The sequence below is a fragment of the Lissotriton helveticus genome, chromosome 2_1 (assembly GCF_964261635.1).
Source record: "Lissotriton helveticus chromosome 2_1, aLisHel1.1, whole genome shotgun sequence".
NCBI classification, from domain to species: domain Eukaryota; kingdom Metazoa; phylum Chordata; class Amphibia; order Caudata; family Salamandridae; genus Lissotriton; species Lissotriton helveticus.
In genome coordinates, this window is record NC_136059.1 from 1,510,900,737 (window position 1) to 1,510,920,524 (window position 19,788).

Consider the following 19,788-nt stretch of genomic DNA (forward strand, 5'->3'; position numbering starts at 1 on the left):
TACCAAAACTCTTCCCATATAACAGTACTAAAAGTATTTATTCCTGCTAGCTATCCTTCTTTATAGATGATACCTGTCAGGCATATATGGAGTCTTTTTCAGAAGTACTGTATGCGCAAAGTGTATGTATTGTACTCCTTTTCTGGGCGTGCAAGTGGGGCAGGCAAGTGTGCAGCACATTCAATCCCAGCTTTCTCTCTGTTGAATATGAAGGAGCAGTGCATATATTGATTCCGTGTCTTCGTTCACTCATTCTGACAGAAGAATAAGATAGTGGGGCCTCCAAGTGACTTCAGGCCACTGTCTTTGGGCCATAAACCTAGAATTCCCAGGACTGGCCATAAATAGTCATCCTCAGCATTTAATTGCAGGACCCTTCCTGAATGTTAGTCCTTTGAACAAGGGGATACAAGTGTCAGAAGGGACCCCTGTGTGATGTGCACACCCAGTGCAGTTCACAAGTACTTTATTTGAAGCTTATTAACTCTGACAAATTTAAGGATAAAGAGGCTTGCTAGGTATTCTAATAGTAGCATGTGAAAACACAGACTCTAAAAACAGTTTGTAATGAACTAGTAGACCCCAAAACATAAATTAGCCACATTTCATCCCCACATTGATATATGCCTGCAGAAATGTCAACATGCACCTAATTATGCTATGAAACACTTGCCCCAAGCATGCTAGGACTGGAATTAGAACAGTAGCCACTTCTGAATTACGTGGATAGTGAGATTTGAATTCTATGTTAGGACTGGAGGCGACGATTATGTTTTATCTTCCTTTGCTTTAATAGCATATCTTTAAACAGCAGCCACTTTAAGATTTTCAAAAACTCATTTTCCTATGAGCATCAGGGAAAACAAACAAACAGTTCATGAGTCCTTCTTTAATGTCCACAGCATGGAATACCATATACTCCTTCATCACTTCCTGGTTATCCGCTTTCTTTGCTGCTCAGCAGTCAGTTAAGTTCTCTTCTTATTCTCTCGAGGGCTTTCCTCATATACTTTTATGTGTTTTTTGTAAGAGTTAATGTTGTTGGGGTACTTTGCAACTGATTAGAGGTGCAGAGTCTGGGTGGTGTTGTATTTGTGTCAGATCCCTGGCTCGGTTGCGGGCCGCTTTAGCGCTCCTCACACGAGTGAGCCATTATTGATATTATTATTGACTAACACAGTGCAGCTCTCGCCCGCTAGAGGGTAATGCTGTGGTGCGCCGCGCTCGCTCCACGCAGCGTGTCTTGCTCTCCCATTCACATGAGGTAAGAGCGCGTTGACGGATCCTGCGAGCTGCCAAGCCTTGTCCCTGCTGTTCAGGGGTATATATCTTCAGGCTTTCTGTGGGACACATACCAGACCCAGTAATTGTAAGGGTGTGCACTTATCCCCAGAACTGCTGCATCCTGATTGTGAGCCTTTTAAACCCAATTGCCTCAGGGCAGTGTGTCCACAGCCTACCCTAGAGGGAAAGTGGCCCTCACCCCTGATATGGATTTGAAAATGGCCACTTTCATAGCGACGTACATGAAGGACCCTAAGAAAGGGATAGATAGGAAGTGGCACTCATGCCAGGATAAGCTTTTAGATGCCATAGGTCCTTTGACCAGGATCCTGAACATGGAGAAGAGGCCACAGTGTCAGGCTCCCTCATTTCCCCTGAAGGTCCTTTCGAATTGGGCGCAGAGTGCAATAATTCTTATGGGCAACGCTAACTGTGGCCTCTCGGCAGAGTGGCACCGCTTTTTGCTTACCAAACTTGACCCCAAGCTGGGGGGACCTTGCCTCCTCCAAGATGGGGGCAGAGGCATAGGAGAGACAGTTCAGTGACCCCTTTCGTAAAGAACTTGGAAAATTCTTACTGACTTTCACTTCATTGGATAAAGCGCAGTTCAACATCAAGCACATATTTACCCAACAGGTTTTCCGGGGGGCTTGTCGAGGCAGCTGCCGCTCAACCGGCCATCCCTCCTACTAAATCCCTCCCATTGGACAAGGATCCAGGTGCAGCCAGTACCAGAATAACGAGCGCTTCAACAATTTCTACCCGACAAGACGGCAATCTTTGCGTGTTGAAGGTGGATAGAGAGGACAGGCCGGCAGCGCAAATGCAAATGGTAAGGTATCCTTCCCTCTGCTCAGATCAATATTGCAGGGGGTTTGACAGGGTTTCATTACCTCAGACGCTTGGGCGTTGCAGACCATACAGGGTTTCCACATAGAGTTTTATGGTTACCCTTCCCAGTTTACCCATATGTTTCTCTGCCCGAGACGCAGCACTTATAGATGAAGAAGTCAGGGCTCTCCTTCACAAAGGCGCTATCTGTCATTCAGACCTGCATCCTAATAGTTTTTTAGGCAACATCTTTCTAGTCGACAAGTCCGAGGGTAGTCGCAGGTCAGTTATCAACTTTTGAGACTTCAACAAGTGGCTTGTATTACGCCACTTAAAGATGGAAGGCATCCATCTACTTAGAGGTGCCTTGCTGTTGTCAGACTGGATGGTACTTCTGGACTTGAAGAACGCTTACCTGTCCATCCCGGTTTTTCCCCCATATAGGAGATTTCTCCAATTCCGGTACCGGTCTCAGGTTTACAAGTTAACCATGATCCCATTTGGCCTCTCGCCTTAGTGTTTCACCATGGTCTTCAAACCGGCAATAGAGTTCCTCAGAGAACACAGCATCTGGTTAATTGTTTACCTGGACGACATGTTGCTCATGGCTCAATGCCAACAGAAACTGATTTCATAGCTCCAGATAGTGATAGACCTCTTTCAGGGCCTGGGGTTTGTGATCAATGAGAAGAAGTTGCTTCTCGCCCCTGCACAAAGACCGACCTTCTTGGGCTTCATTGTGGACTCCACATCAGCGTCCCTGAGCCTCGCCTATTGGAAGATGGCAAAAATATGACATGAACTCTGGCAGGCGCTAACCAGGTCTTGCACATCACTCTGACAGATTGCCCACCTGGTAGGCCTCCTCTCATTCTCGATACAGGCAATCTTCCCGGGTCCACTCCATTATCGAGCCGTACAGTGCCTGAAGGCACATCACTTGAGAAGGGGTTTGACATATGCCTAATTGGTGCCGCTGACGGACAAAGCCAGAGAGGAAAGTGGATGGTGGCTTCCCCATATGGAGGCATGGAATGGGAGAGCAATCTTCGGTTCCACTCTCAACCTGCTCACTGAATCGGACACTAGCAGGTCCGGCTGGGGTGCCCATTGTGGGAACAGAGCTTAAACTGACTAGAGCTCTTGGCGGGACAATTGGCGGTCTAGTGTTGGACCAAATATCAATTCCAGTCCTGCATCTTGTTGAAGGTGGACAACGTCTCTGCAGTGAGATATATCAGTCACCTAGGGGGTATCAGATCCTGGCTCCTAGCAGACATGTCAAAGGATTTCTGGAACTTTTGTCTGGAGCATCACTTCTCTGTCAAGGCGGAGTAACTTCCAGGCCAGACCAACCAGGAAGTGGACTGGGACTCCAGACATTATCACAACTCCAGTTTATGAAAGCTGGATCATCAGGTCTTCCGGTGGGTTGCTGACTCCTGGGGCCCTTTCTCGGTCAATGTCTTTGCATTCCAACTTAATCACCAGCTGTTCCGGTTGATCAGTTGGAGATGCAGCTACGACGGACGCGTTTCTCCAAGATTGGAGTCAGGAGTGGAGCTATGCCTATCCACCATTCTCGACGATCACTTGCTCATTGGCGCAGGCCCACCAACAAGTGGCGAAGGTAGACCTCATTACCCCCATTTGGAGGTCACAAGTATGGTTTCCCGTTCTTCTGGAACTCCCCCTGTTACCACACATTCTGGTCAATCTGAAGCAGATGCAGCATCGACTGGTATCGAAGTACCTCCTGTCCAAGGCGTAGTCTGACAGTAATACAACCATATAAGGTGGTATCTTCCCCTAAAATAGCCCAATGTGTCAGTTGGGTAATGCAAGAAGTGGGTATAGATACCAAAGTGTTTGAAGCACACCCCACAAGAGGAGCAATGGCCTCCAAGGCCTTCTGTCTGGGGGCACATCCAGAGGACTTTATGTGCGCAGCGAACTGGTCCTCAGACTCAACCTTCAAGAGCTTTTACTTTAAGCCGGTGGTGGAAGTGACCCTTTTGGTAGTAAGTAAGCATTGAAGAACACTAGTTACTTACCTGTAATCTGTGGTTCTCTAGTATTGGTGTCTTTCATAGATTCACATGCCTGAGTCATTCCCCGTCGTCGGAGTGGGAGTCCCACGGTACATACAAAAGCAATAATATGCACATAAAAAAACCAAAAAACCTTGGTAATAACCAACCAGGAAGTAAAGTAGCCCTAAGCAACAAGAGAAACAAGTAATGTTTTTTTTTAAGTTTAAAGTTTCTTTGAAAGAGAAAGAGAAATATGCATACATGAGAAAATTTGCATACATACAAAACATAAATAAAACGCATCGTCATACACAATGCCAATAGCTTAAACTTGTATAAATGCAAGACCTATTGCATTGCAAATGTTGTTTTCCTTTGAATTCTGGGATATGTAGTCCTGTTTTATAATGTGATAAACAAGACTACAAGTCCTAGAAGTCAAAAAGAAAACCTGACAAAGACCAGCACATCACATACGGACCCTGAGAAAAAGGGGCAACACGGTGCTTCATTTTGAAACTGATCCGAAAATATTACTTGTCAAGAGAGAATCGACTCAACCTCAGTGCAGCCAAAATTCCTGTATACAAAAATGTTCACGTTCAAGATAGATACTATGTTTTGCAAGAGGCTGTCTGAACGAATGAAGGGAAGTGGTGGAGTGGGTCATAATACCCCTGATTCGGGAAGCTTGCGCGCACATGGAGGGGGTGGGGAGCAGAGATATTTTGACACTGGGATGGGAGCTCTTTCATTTCTCTTTTGAACGCAATACATGAGCAGTGCTGCCGCCGGTTAGGGGAAATGTAATTCCAGATATTTGGTACTGCCAAGAACGACTCATTACGAGTGTTTTGCCTTCTGAATGTTGGGATTTGAAGCACCAGTCCTTACTCACTGCGAGATGGAGGGAGGCCAATGCATGGTTGTGCCCTTCTCAACAGGGACAAGTGATTTAAACACGGTTTAGTTAGTTAAATACTCTTCCCTGCTCTGTGCTATGATCACAAGCGTGAAGTCATGCAAGGCCAACCCAACCTTCCATCCTTTCGATGTCGATATGCTGAGTGCCTTTATAATAAGCAGGCGTAAAGCTTATTACATGCGGCTCTCAGAAATGGCAGAGGGATGGTACAAAGCTCTATATTCTACACTGTCACTATTGCAACATAAGAGAACTAACTAATATCAGCAGCGATGGTGGGACTGAGCCACTCACTGTCCCAGCCACTCGACAGACTGTCAGTTCAGCCCAGCAAAGATAATGGCGGAAGTAGCACCTGTCTCCTGTGGGAATGGATACCCTCGAACCACTATGTGTAAAATACTAGTTCAGTGTGCTGTAACTTTTGCTGCAATCGCGGCATCAGGTTTTTCTATTCCTTTACTTTTGATGAAATCACGGCACCCGCGTGGGTGTTGAGATTGTAACAAAAGTAAAGAAATAGAAAAGAAATGGTAGGGCGGCCGCATTTAGCATGAGGTTTGCTGCGCCGCTTAAAAAACAAGCATTTGAAATTCAATAAGAGGAGGATGTGAACTTACTTTCGGCGATGTGCGCGACCCCCATAAAAACACAGCAGGGCACTGGGAGGCCGTGGGCCATATGGTGGCTTCACAGTGTGACTGTCCTACATGCACGCTCCGTGGCAGCCTCAGGGGAAGGGGGGAGGAGCAAGGAGAAGAGCGGTCATAACAAGCATGAGGTGTCATGCAGCCTGGAGATTTGGGGGGAGGGGGCGGAGGAGCAAGGAGAGGAGCTGCGATAACGAGCGTAAGGTGTCGTGCAGCCTGGGGATGGGGGGGGGGGTGTGGGGGAGGGGGAAGGGGGTGGAGGAGCAAGGAGACGAGCGGCGATAACGAGCGTGAGGTGTCCCAGGCACAAATTCCCATTCAAGAATACCCTTGCTGGAGGGCACAGATAATTGCGTGTGGCACATAGTAAGGAGGGAGGGGTGCTGGCTGCACAGGAAACAAGCATTGGCTGCGTGGCCGGCCCCAAAGAACAACAAACAAGTCGGGTGGGGGGCGGGGGAGAAGGGGTAGTGAGCGAGTGGGAGGGAAGCGCTGGTGAAGCGTCGCGCTTCAAGAGCCGGGGGGAGCCAGCGAGTGGGAGGGAGGAAAAGAGCATATGGGGATGGGGTGTGAGTGAGGGGGAGCAGAAGCCTTTGATGGTGGTGTGCGAGGCCAAGCGCGCGCCTAGGGAAGCTTCATGCTCCACTGCACATCATGCATTGTAGGAAATCCGGCTTGTTCGGGGAGTTTGTTCTAACACAATAGGTTCCGAGTAATGAATTACTCGACCTAAAAACTTCCACACTCATGACTATCCTAGTCATTTTGTATAGACCAAACTGCAGCCAATCAGGCAACAGTACCCATCAGAATGTTTTCCTCAGAGGCTCAGGCTCTCAGATTTTCTCGCACAGGAGTGAAGCTAATATAATCGCCTGAGGAGCCTCTGAGGGGAGGTGGGAGGGTGCATGTGAATCTATGAAAGACACCAATACTGGAGAACCACAGATTACAGATAAGTAACTATTGTTCTTCTCCAGTATTGGGGTGTCTTTCATAGATTCACATGCCTGAATCAGAGTAGATAGCAGTACAGACCATAATGCTCATTATACGCTCCTTATATCACAGCATATATGCATGCATGGCAACAGAGAACAACATGTAAGAATAAGCGTCTAAAAAGAGCATTGAGGAGGAGGGAGAACAGAGGCTCACCTTACTTGAAAAGATTGAGAAGAACTGCTTGTCCCACTGAAGTATCTGCATTACTTGCAGCATCCAAACAGTAATGTTTGGTGAGTGTATGCCTGCTGGACCAAGTTGCAGCTCTGCAAATCTGATGGAGAGGCACACCAGCGAAGAGACCGGTAGAAGAGGAGACCGCTCTTGTAGAATGTGCTCTTGGCAAAGACTCTAGAGGCCTTCCCGCTTGTTGATGACACAGACTAATCGCTGAGGACACCCAACGGGCTATAGTCTGTTTGGATACAGATTATCCCTGACGTATGCTACAAATAATTGTTCAGTTTTCCGTATTGTTGCAGTTCGTTGGAGATAGAACTTGAGACATCTCCTGATGTCTAGGGAATGCAAGGCTTTTTCTGCCGCTGTTTGCGGATTTGGAAAAAATGTCTTTAGAATTACTGGCTCATTAAGATGAAAGTCAGAGGGAACCTTAGGCATGTAACATGGATTGGTATGAAGCACCACTGAATTTGAAATGAATTGCAAGAAAGGAGACTTGATCGTGAATGCCTGAATGTCGCTGACCCTTCATGCTGATGTCAGTGCTAAAAGTAGAGAAACCTCCCATGAAAGGAACTTGAGATCTACTTTATTAATAGGTTCAAAGGGGTGACGCATGAGCTGAGCGAGCACCACATTTAGAGACTAGGATGGAGGTGGATGTCGAATAGGAGGAAACATTCGGAATAGTCCTTTAAAAAATTGCTGAATTATTCTTGCTGAATAAAGAGAGGTAGAGCCCTCTTGACAGAATCTGGAAATGGCTGCCAAAAATACCTTCAGTGTGGAATGAGATAAACCCGATCTAGCCAACTGAAGAAAGAACGGCAAGATTGGTTCTGGTTTAGCCTGAATCGGATGTAGATTGGCAGAGTGACACCAGGCACAGAATCTTTTCCATTTGAGTTTGTATGTCTTATTTATTTTTATTTATTTATTTTGAAAGTTTTATAGAGCGCGAACAAGACCCTTGCGGGTATCAGGGCCCTTTACAGTCAAAGAGTATAATTAAATCATACATTAAAGATATACCAGGATCATAGTGCAGAGCAGCAGAAAACAAAGCAAACAAAAACAAATCAAAAAGATGTAGAACAGGAGCGGCCTGATGATTCATGGTAATACAATATTGATAAGCATGTCAAATAAAAACATCACTGAGGTAGACAGGATTGATAAAGGGTATGGAAGTCCTAAAAGACACTTGGGACTGAGTTTACATGAATTTTGCCATGAGGATGCGTTTTACATCCAATTTGAAGGCTGAAGTAGAGGGGTTCAGTCTAGTTTCCGGTGGAAGGGCATTCCATATCCTGGGTGACATACCTGAGAAGGATCGTTTATAAGTTTTTTTCTTGTTGAATTTTTGTGGTTTCAAAATGAGGTTTTCAGCACTTCTTGTAGCTCTTGTCCCACCGGATATTCATAGCAGGCACTCTAGCATTGGCTAGAACCTCTTTATAATCCGCAGGGATATCTAAATGGGCGAATTCAATGTGTTGAGGAGCCAAGCTGCTAGTTTCAAGGAAGCTGGATCCGGGTGACAAATTTGACCCCCTTGCATGGTCAGAAGATTCGGTATTGGTGGCAACTGAATGGGATCGTACTCCGAGAGGTGGAGAACCTCGGTGAACCAGTATTAGCGAGGCCATCTGGGCGCAATGAGAATGAGGCGACACGGCTGTCTCTTCATTTTACGAATGACTCTGGGAACCAATGGAATCGGAGGAAAGGCGTATGCATATATTTGAGACCAGTTCATCGAGAGCGCTTCCCCGCATGAGTCCTTGTGGGGAATCCAGCTTGCAAGGTGTGGGCATTTGCGGTTCTGAATTGTTGCAAACAAGTCCAGGTCGGGTTGACCCCACTCCCAAAAGACTCGGTCCAGAGTCGGTTGATGGATCTCCCATTCGTGATTGGATATTGCAGATCTGCTGAGAGAATCCGCTAGTATATTGGATATCCCTGGAACATGAACCGCTGAAAGATTGAGTTTGTGATCCAGGGCCCAATCCCAAATCTCATGCGCTTGCTGAGAGAGAAGGGCCGACCTTGTACCACCTTGTTTGTTTAAGTAATGCATACTTGTTGTATTGTCTGTTCGAATTAGAACCACGTACCCCTTGATGACTGTTCGAAAGGACTTCAAGGCCAGAAAAATGTCTCGTAGCTCTAGCAGATTTATGTGCCAGTTCCTCTGTTGCACATTCCACTTTCCATTCCCTGAAGGTGTGCACCCCATCCTTCGAGGGAAGCATCTGTGGTGATGGTAAACCTTGGCACTTCCATCAGGAATGCACATCCCTCTTGCAAATTTTTCCTCTGAATCCACCAGTGAAATACTTCTCTCATACGAGGAGTTATGCTGATCATGTCGTCGAATGACCCCGAAGCCTGCAACCATTGGAGACTGAGCTCCTCTTGTAAAGGTCTCATTCTGAGACGACAGTTGGGTATCAGAGGGATGCAGGAGGAGATCATCCCTAGGAAAGATTTGAACATCCGAACTGAAACGTACTCTTTTTGTTGCAGTAAGAGAGTCATCTTGCAGATCTTGAGCTGTCTTTCTTTTGAGAAGAAAGCCTGAGTGAGTTGAGTGTCTAGTGTGGTTTCCAAGAAAGACTTCCTTTAAGACGGAGTTAGATGGGATTTCTTGAGATTGATTGAGAGACCCAGAGACTGGAATAGTGACAGGCATCTTTGAACATGCGCTCTTGCTGTTCCTAAAGAACTGGCCTTGATAAGGCAATCGTCCAAGTATGGAAAAATTTGAATGCCTTCCAAGCGAAGATGTGCTGCCACTGGAGCTAACATTGTCGTGAAAACACGGGGCGCTGAACGAAGTCCAACTGCGAGAACCTTGAATTGAAAATCCCTGCCAGCCACTCTGAATCTTAAGAACTTGTTGTGCCTGGGAAGGATCGGCACATGAAAATAAGCATCCTGAAGGTCAAGGGTGGCCATGTGAAACAACTTGCGTTGTAAAATCTGCGATGTCAAGTGCCGCGATCTATAAGATCGCGTTGTACTGACATACATCCTTTCCGAATCATTACATTTATTTGGATGAGCTGGTGGTGGACCTTTTGGAGGGGTTTCGATGAATTCTAAAGCGTGGCCCCTGGCCACTACATCCAGGACCCACCTGTCCGTAGTCATTTTGGACCAATTCGAGAAGAAACAGGATATTTTTCCTCCAACTTTCTACCTGGGAATGGGCAGAGATGGTGGCAGGTGGTATGTCTCATTTGTTTCTGGAGGAATCTCGTCCCCGGTAAGAAGACTTCCTTTTTGCTTGCGAGTAATTGTTACCTAGCTGGCCGTATGTTTGCTGTTTGTACGGTTGATATCTCTGGTTACCTTGCGAGGATTGATACGAACGTTGCTGAGAGTAGGCCCCTCTATTGGAAAAGGATCCATGTCCTTTGGCACCACAAAAGGACGACTTACGAAACTGCAGGCTTCCCAGTGACCTTGCCGTTTCGTGTCCTCCTTTATGGCCTGCAAAGCCTCATCAATAGGCTGGCCAAAAAGAAACTCCCCATCATAAGGCATATCGATGATCTTAGCCTAGACCTCCTGGTGAAAGGATGTTGACTTCAGCCAACCCTGCCTTCTCAGCACTGCTGCCCCCGCCAATTGTCTGAATCCTGTAGATGCCACATCTGCTGCTGCATCAATCATCTCTGCAGAAGTACACTCCCCTGCATGTAATATTTTTCTGGCTTCTGATCTTTGAGGCTCTGGAAGCTTTTCAATATATGGTGAGCTATCCGACCACATTTGTCTATCGTATCTCCCTAATATTGCTAGGGAATTTGCAGCACGAACAGTAGTTGCAGCTATAGTTGAGACTTTTTTTCCAATGGAGTCCAGAGGTCTGCCATCCCTGTCTGGTGGACGGGTAACCTGTGAAGATGTGTTCCTGGCCCATATCTGAGCCGCTTGGGTGACGACTGAATCCGTCTTTGATTGCCCTATAAGGCGTGCCGGTGAGGTGAGAGGTGCCTTATATTTCTTGTCCACGCGAGGCAAGACTGCAGGGAGAGAATTTGGTGTTGACATGATTTTTAGTCCCTCTTTCCAGATGAAGTCTATTATTGGTTGGTCCTTAAAATCATACAGGAAACAGTCATCCTGTTTTGTTACCATGGAAATTAGAAACCTCTTCATTTCTTTTTCCATTATGAGATGGAATCCTCCTATATCTACATGCGGAGAGTCCGCAGCAGTTGGACCAGAAGGAGATGGGGTTTGTGTTTGATAGTCATCCCACTCCGACAGCACAGACTTAGCATCAACTTCTCCTTTTTCCCTGTCTTCATCAGTGGTGACATCCTCCTGAGTATGGTAGGATGGCGCCGGAGAAGGTGGAATTGTAGATCGTATTTGGAGAAGATTGTCTTGGAGGTCTAAACGCCGTTACAGAGGCTTGAGGCATATGCGTCGAAGGGAGAGACTCTGCCGATGGAGGGAACCAGCGATAGTAGTCGTCCAACATATACTGCAAGTTGGTAAGGAGAGCTAATGGCATCTATGCCATAGTCACCGTGGCAGGGACCTGACCTGTAGGCTCAAGGAACTGCTCTTCCTCCTGATCCTCGTCCTGATATTTTATAAGCAGCTCAGATGGACTCCTAGCTGCGCGGGACCTCTCATCCACATCAGATTGTTCTTCATCCTCTTCAGAGTCCAATAGCTGTTCAGGCAACTTCAGCGGGGAGAGAGCCACTAGGGCAGAACCCCGTCTTTCCAATAAAGAAGCTGCCGTAGACGGCGAGGCAAAGAAGACTGAAGATGGTGCAGCAGACCAAACTTGTAGTTCCTTACAAGATGAAAGACGAGGCGTCGACGGTAGAACCGTCGACGGTGTCATCAATGGAGAAGGTGTATGGACATTGGCCGCTGACGAGACAGTGAACTTCGTCAACGGGGTAATCAGTGAAGGAGTGTGGCTCAATGGTTAGAGCGGCAGACCCTGATGCAAAGTTCTGGCCAGGGACCAGGGTTCGATTCCCGCCTCGGCGGGGTCTCGGGCTCAGTTTCCTCGGACCTGTTAATTCTCGCCTCGGTGCCTATTCTAATCACGGGCCCCACGCTGCAACTCTGGGCAATAGCTTGCTTAACCTCCACACCGGCCCCAACAGCGCTAAGGATGCCTGGCTTCACCCTGGAGGTGCCCTTGAGTGGACTCTTCACAGGGAAAGCCAGGAGGGGTTCCACAGCGGTATGAGTATCAGCGCCAGGAAGCCGAATAGGCGACAACGCAAGGCGACCGTCTGGTGACAGTGCGCTTTATAAGTACCATGACATTTACATTTACATTTACATATCGTCGACGATGTTTTTGACGTTGTTTTCGACGATGATGCAATCTTCGTCGACGATGTTTTTGTCGACGAGGCAATTTTCGTCGACGATGTAGCCGTCGACAACGATGTAATTTTCGTCGACAGTGAGGTCGTCGACGTCAAGGAGATCTTCGTCGGCGAGGAACCCGTCGAAGGGGTGGCTTTCGTTGACGGGGTATACGCCGTCGAGGTGTGTTTCCATCATCGACGATGTAGGTCCCGTCGACGAGCGCATCGTCGACAGGACCTACATCGTCGATGATGGAGCGTCGACGATCGATGGCATTACCTTCGTAGATGAGATGGGTCGAACTGAAACTGAGACCAGCGCCGACGGGGAGAGGTCGAAGACATCATTTTAGGCTTCGGCGATGAAAAGGTGACCGTCGATGTCGAAGAAGCGTCAATGATGATGATTGTTGACGGAGGAGCCTTCGACGGCAGCGTCGTCGACGATATAATTTTTTGAGGTAAAACTTTCTGTGACAGTCTTTTTGATGACAAAGACTTTCCAGACTTTCTCGGGGGCGTACTAGGACCAGATCTTGAAGGTGGAGAAGCCTTCATAGAGGTAGAGGAGGAAGGCAAGCCAGAATACTTGGTGGATTGAGCTTTTCTCGACACCTTAGCCCCAGGAGAAGATACCTCTTCCTCAGCCTTCCTCTTTCTAGAGGACATAGTTGACCCCGAGGCTACACTTCCTACCTCAGATAGGGGGTTATCCTGGTCCTTGATCTTCTGTAACCACAGGAGGAGACAACCTTCACTGTCTCTGAGGGTCTTCTGAGGAAAGGTCCTGCAGATCTTACAATCCTTTACCTCATGGTCTCATACAGGCAATACATACATTTCTTGTGGGGATCTTCCTTAAAAAGCCTAAGCTTCCCACAAGATTCACAAGGCCTGAAGAGAGATTTAGAAGATGACATCTTTAAAGTAGGTAAAAACCAGCCAAAGTTGTGAAGTACTGAGCAGAGCTCAGGGAGACTCCCTTCACACGATGTGCGGTAGAAAATCTGAGAGCCTGAGCCTCTGAGGAGAACATTCTGGTGGGTGCAGTCGCCTGATTGGCTGCAGTTTGGTCTATACAAAATGACTAGGATAGTCATGAGTGTGGAAGTTTTTGCTCTTGTAGCTTAGGGCTACTTTACTTCCTGGTTGGTTATTACCAAAGTTTTTAGTTTTTTTTATGTGCATATTATTGCTTTTTTATGTACCGTGGGACTCCCACTCCAAAGACGGGGAATGATTCAGGCATGTGAATCTATGAAAGACACCCCAATACTGGAGAACTAGCATAATCCTCGCTTCTGCTCCTGACTTAGAATAAAAATTTGCCTAACAAAGTGAAGGTAAGCTTCAATTCTATTAAACACAGAGGCGAGGATTATCCCAACCACAATCATTAAGATTCAGATCCTCCCGGTACAGTGGCAAGTAAATTTGTTTGTCTTGGGGACATTTCAGTTGAACCTTCTTGTTGTTAATCTTTTGAAGCTTCTTTTTCTTTGTACGAAACAAATGTTTGAAATGTGACCTGTTGAGACAAAATATGGTCAGAAATGATTACTGACACAGCGTGTCTTTGCAGGAAATGATGGATCAAAACAGGACTCGTGAAACAGAACTGATGGCGTGATTCGTGTGAAGGAAGAGGGGTCCAGACAGTGATGAAGGAATAAATGGGGTTCAGGTTTTGGGACATTAAAGATGGACTCATGAACTGTTTGCTGTTTTCCCTGGTGTTCATGGAAAAAGGTGTTTTTGAACATCTTAAAATGGTGCTATTTGAAGATATGTTATTAAAGCGAAGAAAGATAACCCATAATCCTCACCTCCGTGTCCTTAATAGAACTGAAACTTACCTTCACTTTGTTAGGCAAATTTTCATTTAACACAGGACAACGCTTTTGTTGAGAGATATGTATGCAAAATCAAAATGTTGTCAGTCTAAAATTCAGAGTCTATTTTTACAAAAGATATATTTGCAGGTTTATTTACCACATTTAAGAACCATTCCTACATTTCATTTGCAAGTATTTCACACACTCAACTCTAGTATGTACCTGATTCTCTCTGTTTTCCCTGATGTTCCTGTTGTTGATTTTTGTGTTTTGGGGTTTTCACATCTGCTCATAAAAAGAATTGGCATCTCACTTATTTACACATTCTTAGTAAATTATTTACCATGCTACAGAATGCAAGCAATCCATGAACCATGAATCACATATTACAATGTATCACAAAGCAAAAAGAAATTAAGAGCATATGGGAGCATGGCTGTTTGCTCGGCCGTTTTATGGCGCTGCTGGTGCAGAGCTTTTAACTCCATGGCCAATGTTCTGTCGGTACGGGACTATGGTGCACAGACAAATTTACTATCGGGCGAGAAGGAGGCTACCACGTGATGAGAGGGGAGTGAGAGCTGGGCTCCGAGGCCTACGAAGCAGCTGCTCACGGTTATTGTAAGCAACAAAAGTTTTATATCAAACAACTTCACTGGGCCCAGGCTGGTTTCCATAGCAACAAGTCTCTCTTCCTTGACCTGGGTGCAACTTGCTCTTCTGCCTAGTGCAGTACATCAAGCACGCTGTTGGGGGAGGTCAGTTGCCAGAGCTGCAGCACCTCATCACACATGGACTGGAGCTCACTAGTTATGCTTGACCTTAGCATTTTAGTGCAGTGATGTAGACACAAGCACTAAAATGTGTTAATCTAACCCATGATGCGTAGTACTTGGGAGATCTGGAGCAAGGGGAAAACACTTTGTTTCACAGAGTAGGGAGACGGTGTATATCAAAATGGTGGAAACTGACCTTTGTCTTCCTGCCCAAAAAATGAAAAATGATGTTACATGATTTGCAAAACTGCGAATAAAGGACCACAAAACATCAAACATGATCACTAGCTCAGTCGGTTCATGACAAGCTTGCAAACTAGCTCACGAGTTTCATGTATGTTATAAGAGGGCACTGATGGCAAAGGGACCGGGCAAGGCTACATATTGAGCTGTAGGGGAAGTATAACTGGGCACAGGGCGTACCCAAAGGACACGCCCAGTGTCAGGAGCTCCTTATGCATAAGTGAAGGGCGTGCCCTGCGGACACTGGATACATTGGCTGTAAATGTAGGGCATGGGCAAAGGCCATGAACTTTGTCTAGTGATAACTGTGCATGGCAGATGCTGTGCCCTGTGGGATCTTTGAGAGTAAGGACTAGGTTTAGGGCATCCATATCATACATTTCATTAGCAATACCTTTGCTGGTAAAATAACATATCACTTTGATGATTTCAATGCTAATGACATAATTGATGCTGCAAATGGCTCTTCTTTTACATATCTTTTAATTGTCAATACAGCCTTGGTTTTATTTGCATACTTTGATATGCAGAATTGTAAAGGCCATAGCCAAGGCAATAGCCAAAGGCCATGCCCAGTAGGCCATGAGGCACAGATACAAAGTGCCGGGGCCGGGTTACTATGATATTTTATAGCTTCACTATTCCAACACGCAATCTTAGTAGTGCATTCAATCCAGTTTGCTTGATATTGATCATATTAAACATAAGGATACATATCATTTGCCTTTTCATTTTGCAAGTGTATATGTGAGATAGAAACACACAACCATCAACCTATACCAGACAATGAGAATAAACCTTTTTTTACTATTGTTCATTACAATTGTAGACCTTTCTGAAGCACAACATATGTTAAACATTCTTAAATGCCTCTAGGTGACTTCAATTCTTTGTCCGTGCAGCAAGTGCTTGACCCCGGATGACAGACTGTAAAAAGCACATCTCCTCTACAGGCACCAACCTGCATTTTATTCCTTTGCCCAGGGGTGTAGCATGAGTCACAGGTTTCAGAATTGATCACAGAGAGACTTACACTTCACTTGTGTTCAATGAATCACAGGTCTCCTGGAGATAAAGCTTCTTACCTGCTCCAATAGAAAGAACATTAACACAACCTCTTGAGGTTTTCTGATAGTTTGCAAGTATTTCAAACACTCATACCGGGTCCTTTCAGATTTGCCACATATTCCTGTTGTTGATTTTTACACATTTGGGATTTTCCATCTAGCCATAAAAATGTAACTGAAGTACAATTTACTAATTCATTACTATAGCCTTATAGCCAGCCATAGTGGCTATGCCAGCCATTAAAGGCACAAGCTTGAAGGCGAGGGCCTTTAACAAGGGAGCAGGACTTTAATGCGGGTATAGCCCAGCTACAGAGGGCTATAAGGCTATTAGAACATTCCACCACTAGAGGGCAGAATGTTCTAACAAGTAAAACAAAGCCTCACGGACCCGAGGAGATTGAAATCTCTCGGGCTCTGTGAGGCCTTTGTTCACCACAGTAACCACAGACCAGCTCCTCTCATCGCTGAGCCAGAACCCACCAGCCAACACCACTGACACCAACGATGCAGCCCACAACCTCGCACAGTGGATCACCAACTGCGCCGACAACTTCGCACCACTGAAGAACTCCCCAGGTGTGACCGGCAACAGGAAAACTTCATGGTTCACAGACGCCCTCAAAGATTCAAAGAAATCCTGCCGAACCCTCGAAAAAACCTGGCGCCACGAACGAACTACAGAAAACATGACAGCCCGCAAGATCGCCACCCGCGAACACCACCAGCTGATCCGCACCACCAAAAGGACATCATTCAAAGAGCAACTAGACAACAACACCCACAACAGCAAGGAACTCTTCAACATTGTCAAAGAGCTCTCCAACCCCAGCGCCAGCAACAACGACATCACACCGTCACAAGAACTCTGCAACTCCCTCGCCACGTTCTTCCACCGAAAGATCGCAGATATACACGACAGCTTCGAACCCCAGACTCCGTCTTCAGTCACCGAACCAGTGACTCCCACCACCACCCTCAGCGCCTGGACCCCCATCAGCTCTGAAGACACCACCAACGTCATGAACTCCATCCACTCCGGCTCCCCCTCGGACCCTTGCCCCCATCATATCTTCAACAAAGCCAACACCATCATCGCACCCCATCTCCGGAACGTCATAAACATCTCATTCGCGTTAGCCACCTTCCCCGAGAGCTGGAAGCACGCAGAAATCAACGCCCTTCTGAAGAAACCCACAGCAGACCCCAAAGACCTCAAGAACTTTTGCCCCATCTCTCTTCTTCCCTTCCCGGCCAAAGTCATCGAGAAAACCGTCAATAAACAGCTGACTGCTTTCCTAGAGGCAAACAACTCGCTCGACCCATCCCAGTCCGGATTTCGAGCCAACAACCCCACCAAAACCGCCCTCATCGCAGTCACCGACGACATCAGGACCCAGATGGACAACGGAGAAACAACCGCCCTCATCCTCCTGGACCTCTCGTCAGCCTTCGATACCATATGCCATCGCACCCTAATAACCCTCCTCTTCACCACTGGGATCCAAGGAAAAGCCCTGGACTGGATCACCTCGATCCTCTCCGACAGAACCCAGACAGTCTGCCTCCCTCCCTTGCGCTCAGAAGCCACCGAAATCATCTGCGACATACCCCAAGGATCCTCACTCAGCCCAACCCTCTTCAATATCTACATGAGGCCCCTAACCGCCATCGCACGCAAACACAACATCAACATCATCTCCTATGCCGACGACACCCAGCTGATACTCTCCCTCACCAAAGACCCAGCCACCGCCAAAACCAAGCTACAGAAAGGGATGAAAGACGTTGCAGAATGGATGAAGCTCAGCCGCCTGAAGCTGGACTCAGACAAGACGAAGGTCCTCATCCTCGGACAATCCCCTTCCGCCTGGGACGACTCCTGGTGGCCCTCAGCACTGGGCTCCGCGCCGACACCCTCGGACCACGCACGCAACCTGGGATTCATCCTGGACTCCTCCCTCACGATGACCAAGCAAGTCGAAGCCATTTCGTCATCATGCTTCAACACCCTGCGCATGCTCCGAAAGATCTTCTGATGGATCCCCACCGAAACCAGAAACACGGTCACCCAGGCCCTCGTCACCAGCCGACTGGACTACGGAAACGCCCTATACGCAGGAACCACCGCCAAACTTCAGAAACGACTACAACGCATACAGAACGCCTCCGCACGACTCATCCTCAACATCCCTCGCCACAGCCAGATTTCCGCCCACCTGAGAAACCTGCACTGGCTCCCCGTCAACAAGAGGATCACATTCAGGCTCCTCACCCACGCACACAAAGCGCTCCACAACATGGACCCCGAATACCTCAACAGCCGCCTCTCGTTCTACACTCCCACCCGCCAGCTCCGCTCCGCCAGCCTCGCCCTCGCCACCATCCCACGGATCCGCTGAACCACCGCCGGAGGAAGATCGTTCTCCTACCTGGCGGCCATAACATGGAACTCCCTTCCCGCACACCTACGAATGACCCATGACCATCTCGCCTTCAGGAAACACCTCAAGACCTGGCTGTTCGAGCAGTAGTAGCACCCCCCCACCCACTTTCAGCACCTTGAGACCCTCACGGGTGGGAAGCGCGCTCTATAAATGTTTTGATTGATTGATTGATTGAATGACTATATTGGATTGTTGGAGCTCCAGGCTTTTGACGGCCATTTGAAGCCCGGAGCACTCCAATGTTTTCAATGGAGCTCCCGACATTCCAATGTTCTAATAATGATTAATTTCTCCTTTCTCTGAAAGTCATATGAACTTTTCCTAAAAGGGCAAAATACATTTCGGTAGTCAGGGTTCTACTCAGTAGGAGTGTTTGCCTGCATCCCAATGTCAAAGACCCCTCCCGGCTTTCTACCACTGCCCATCAACCGGCTGCCTCTCTGCATGGTCTTGAGGGACCCGTCAACAGTATCCAGCAGTTCGCAAAATTCCAACTCATCATCATATATAACTTTATTTGATATTTGTACAATCATACAAGTTTACATAAAAGTACAGAGTGCAAGAAGAAAACAAAACTGAACAATAGCAGTGTTATACAACTTTTTCATCAGTGAATAGAAAAGAAGAAGCAGCGTCCTATACAAATCATCTGTAGACAAATGTCGCTAAATATGATGTCTCTAAGGGCGAATCCTTAAAAACAGATGGCATGGGGATAGCAGCGTCATACAAGGAATACACATCAAAATAAGTTAATATCTAGAATTAAAAACTCCAGCCAGAAACCAGGACACATATAAAAACAAACTGTGGTTGTGAATAAAAGCTGTAAATATAAAAAGGCAGGTCTAACCAGTCTCAAGTCAGTGGTTGACAGGAGGGGCTTAATTACTTTACAGCGAAGGGTACTAAATCTTGGACGCAAATGAACATTGTGTAAAGTATCTGAGGTCGAAACCTCATAGCAGACACATACTGGGAGATCAGTTGTTTTGAAGCAGGTACGTTTGCAAATAAAACTGATGGAATATGCCCAGCCTGAAGTGTGTCAGTAGACACCAATGATGACCTGGCATCTCTAAGAGGAGTTCTATACCTTCAATAGTTTTTACCAAACAATATAGACCCATTAACTGTTTGACTAAG

The 19,788-nt window shown here is 46.8% G+C and overlaps 1 protein-coding gene across 2 annotated transcripts in view; it reads right to left on the minus strand.

The window, feature by feature from the left end:
- LOC144819826 (uncharacterized) overlaps positions 1 to 19,788 on the minus strand; it is a 254,614-nt gene that overhangs the window by 30,071 nt on the left and 204,755 nt on the right. Inside the window, exon 7 of one of the 2 annotated variants that reach the window (XM_078677551.1) lies at positions 14,329 to 14,391. The exons of the other annotated variant lie outside the window; for it this stretch is intronic. Coding sequence (XP_078533677.1) covers positions 14,329 to 14,391 — 63 coding nt within the window. The remainder of the gene's footprint in view (positions 1 to 14,328; positions 14,392 to 19,788) is intronic. 2 annotated transcript variants of the gene reach the window in all.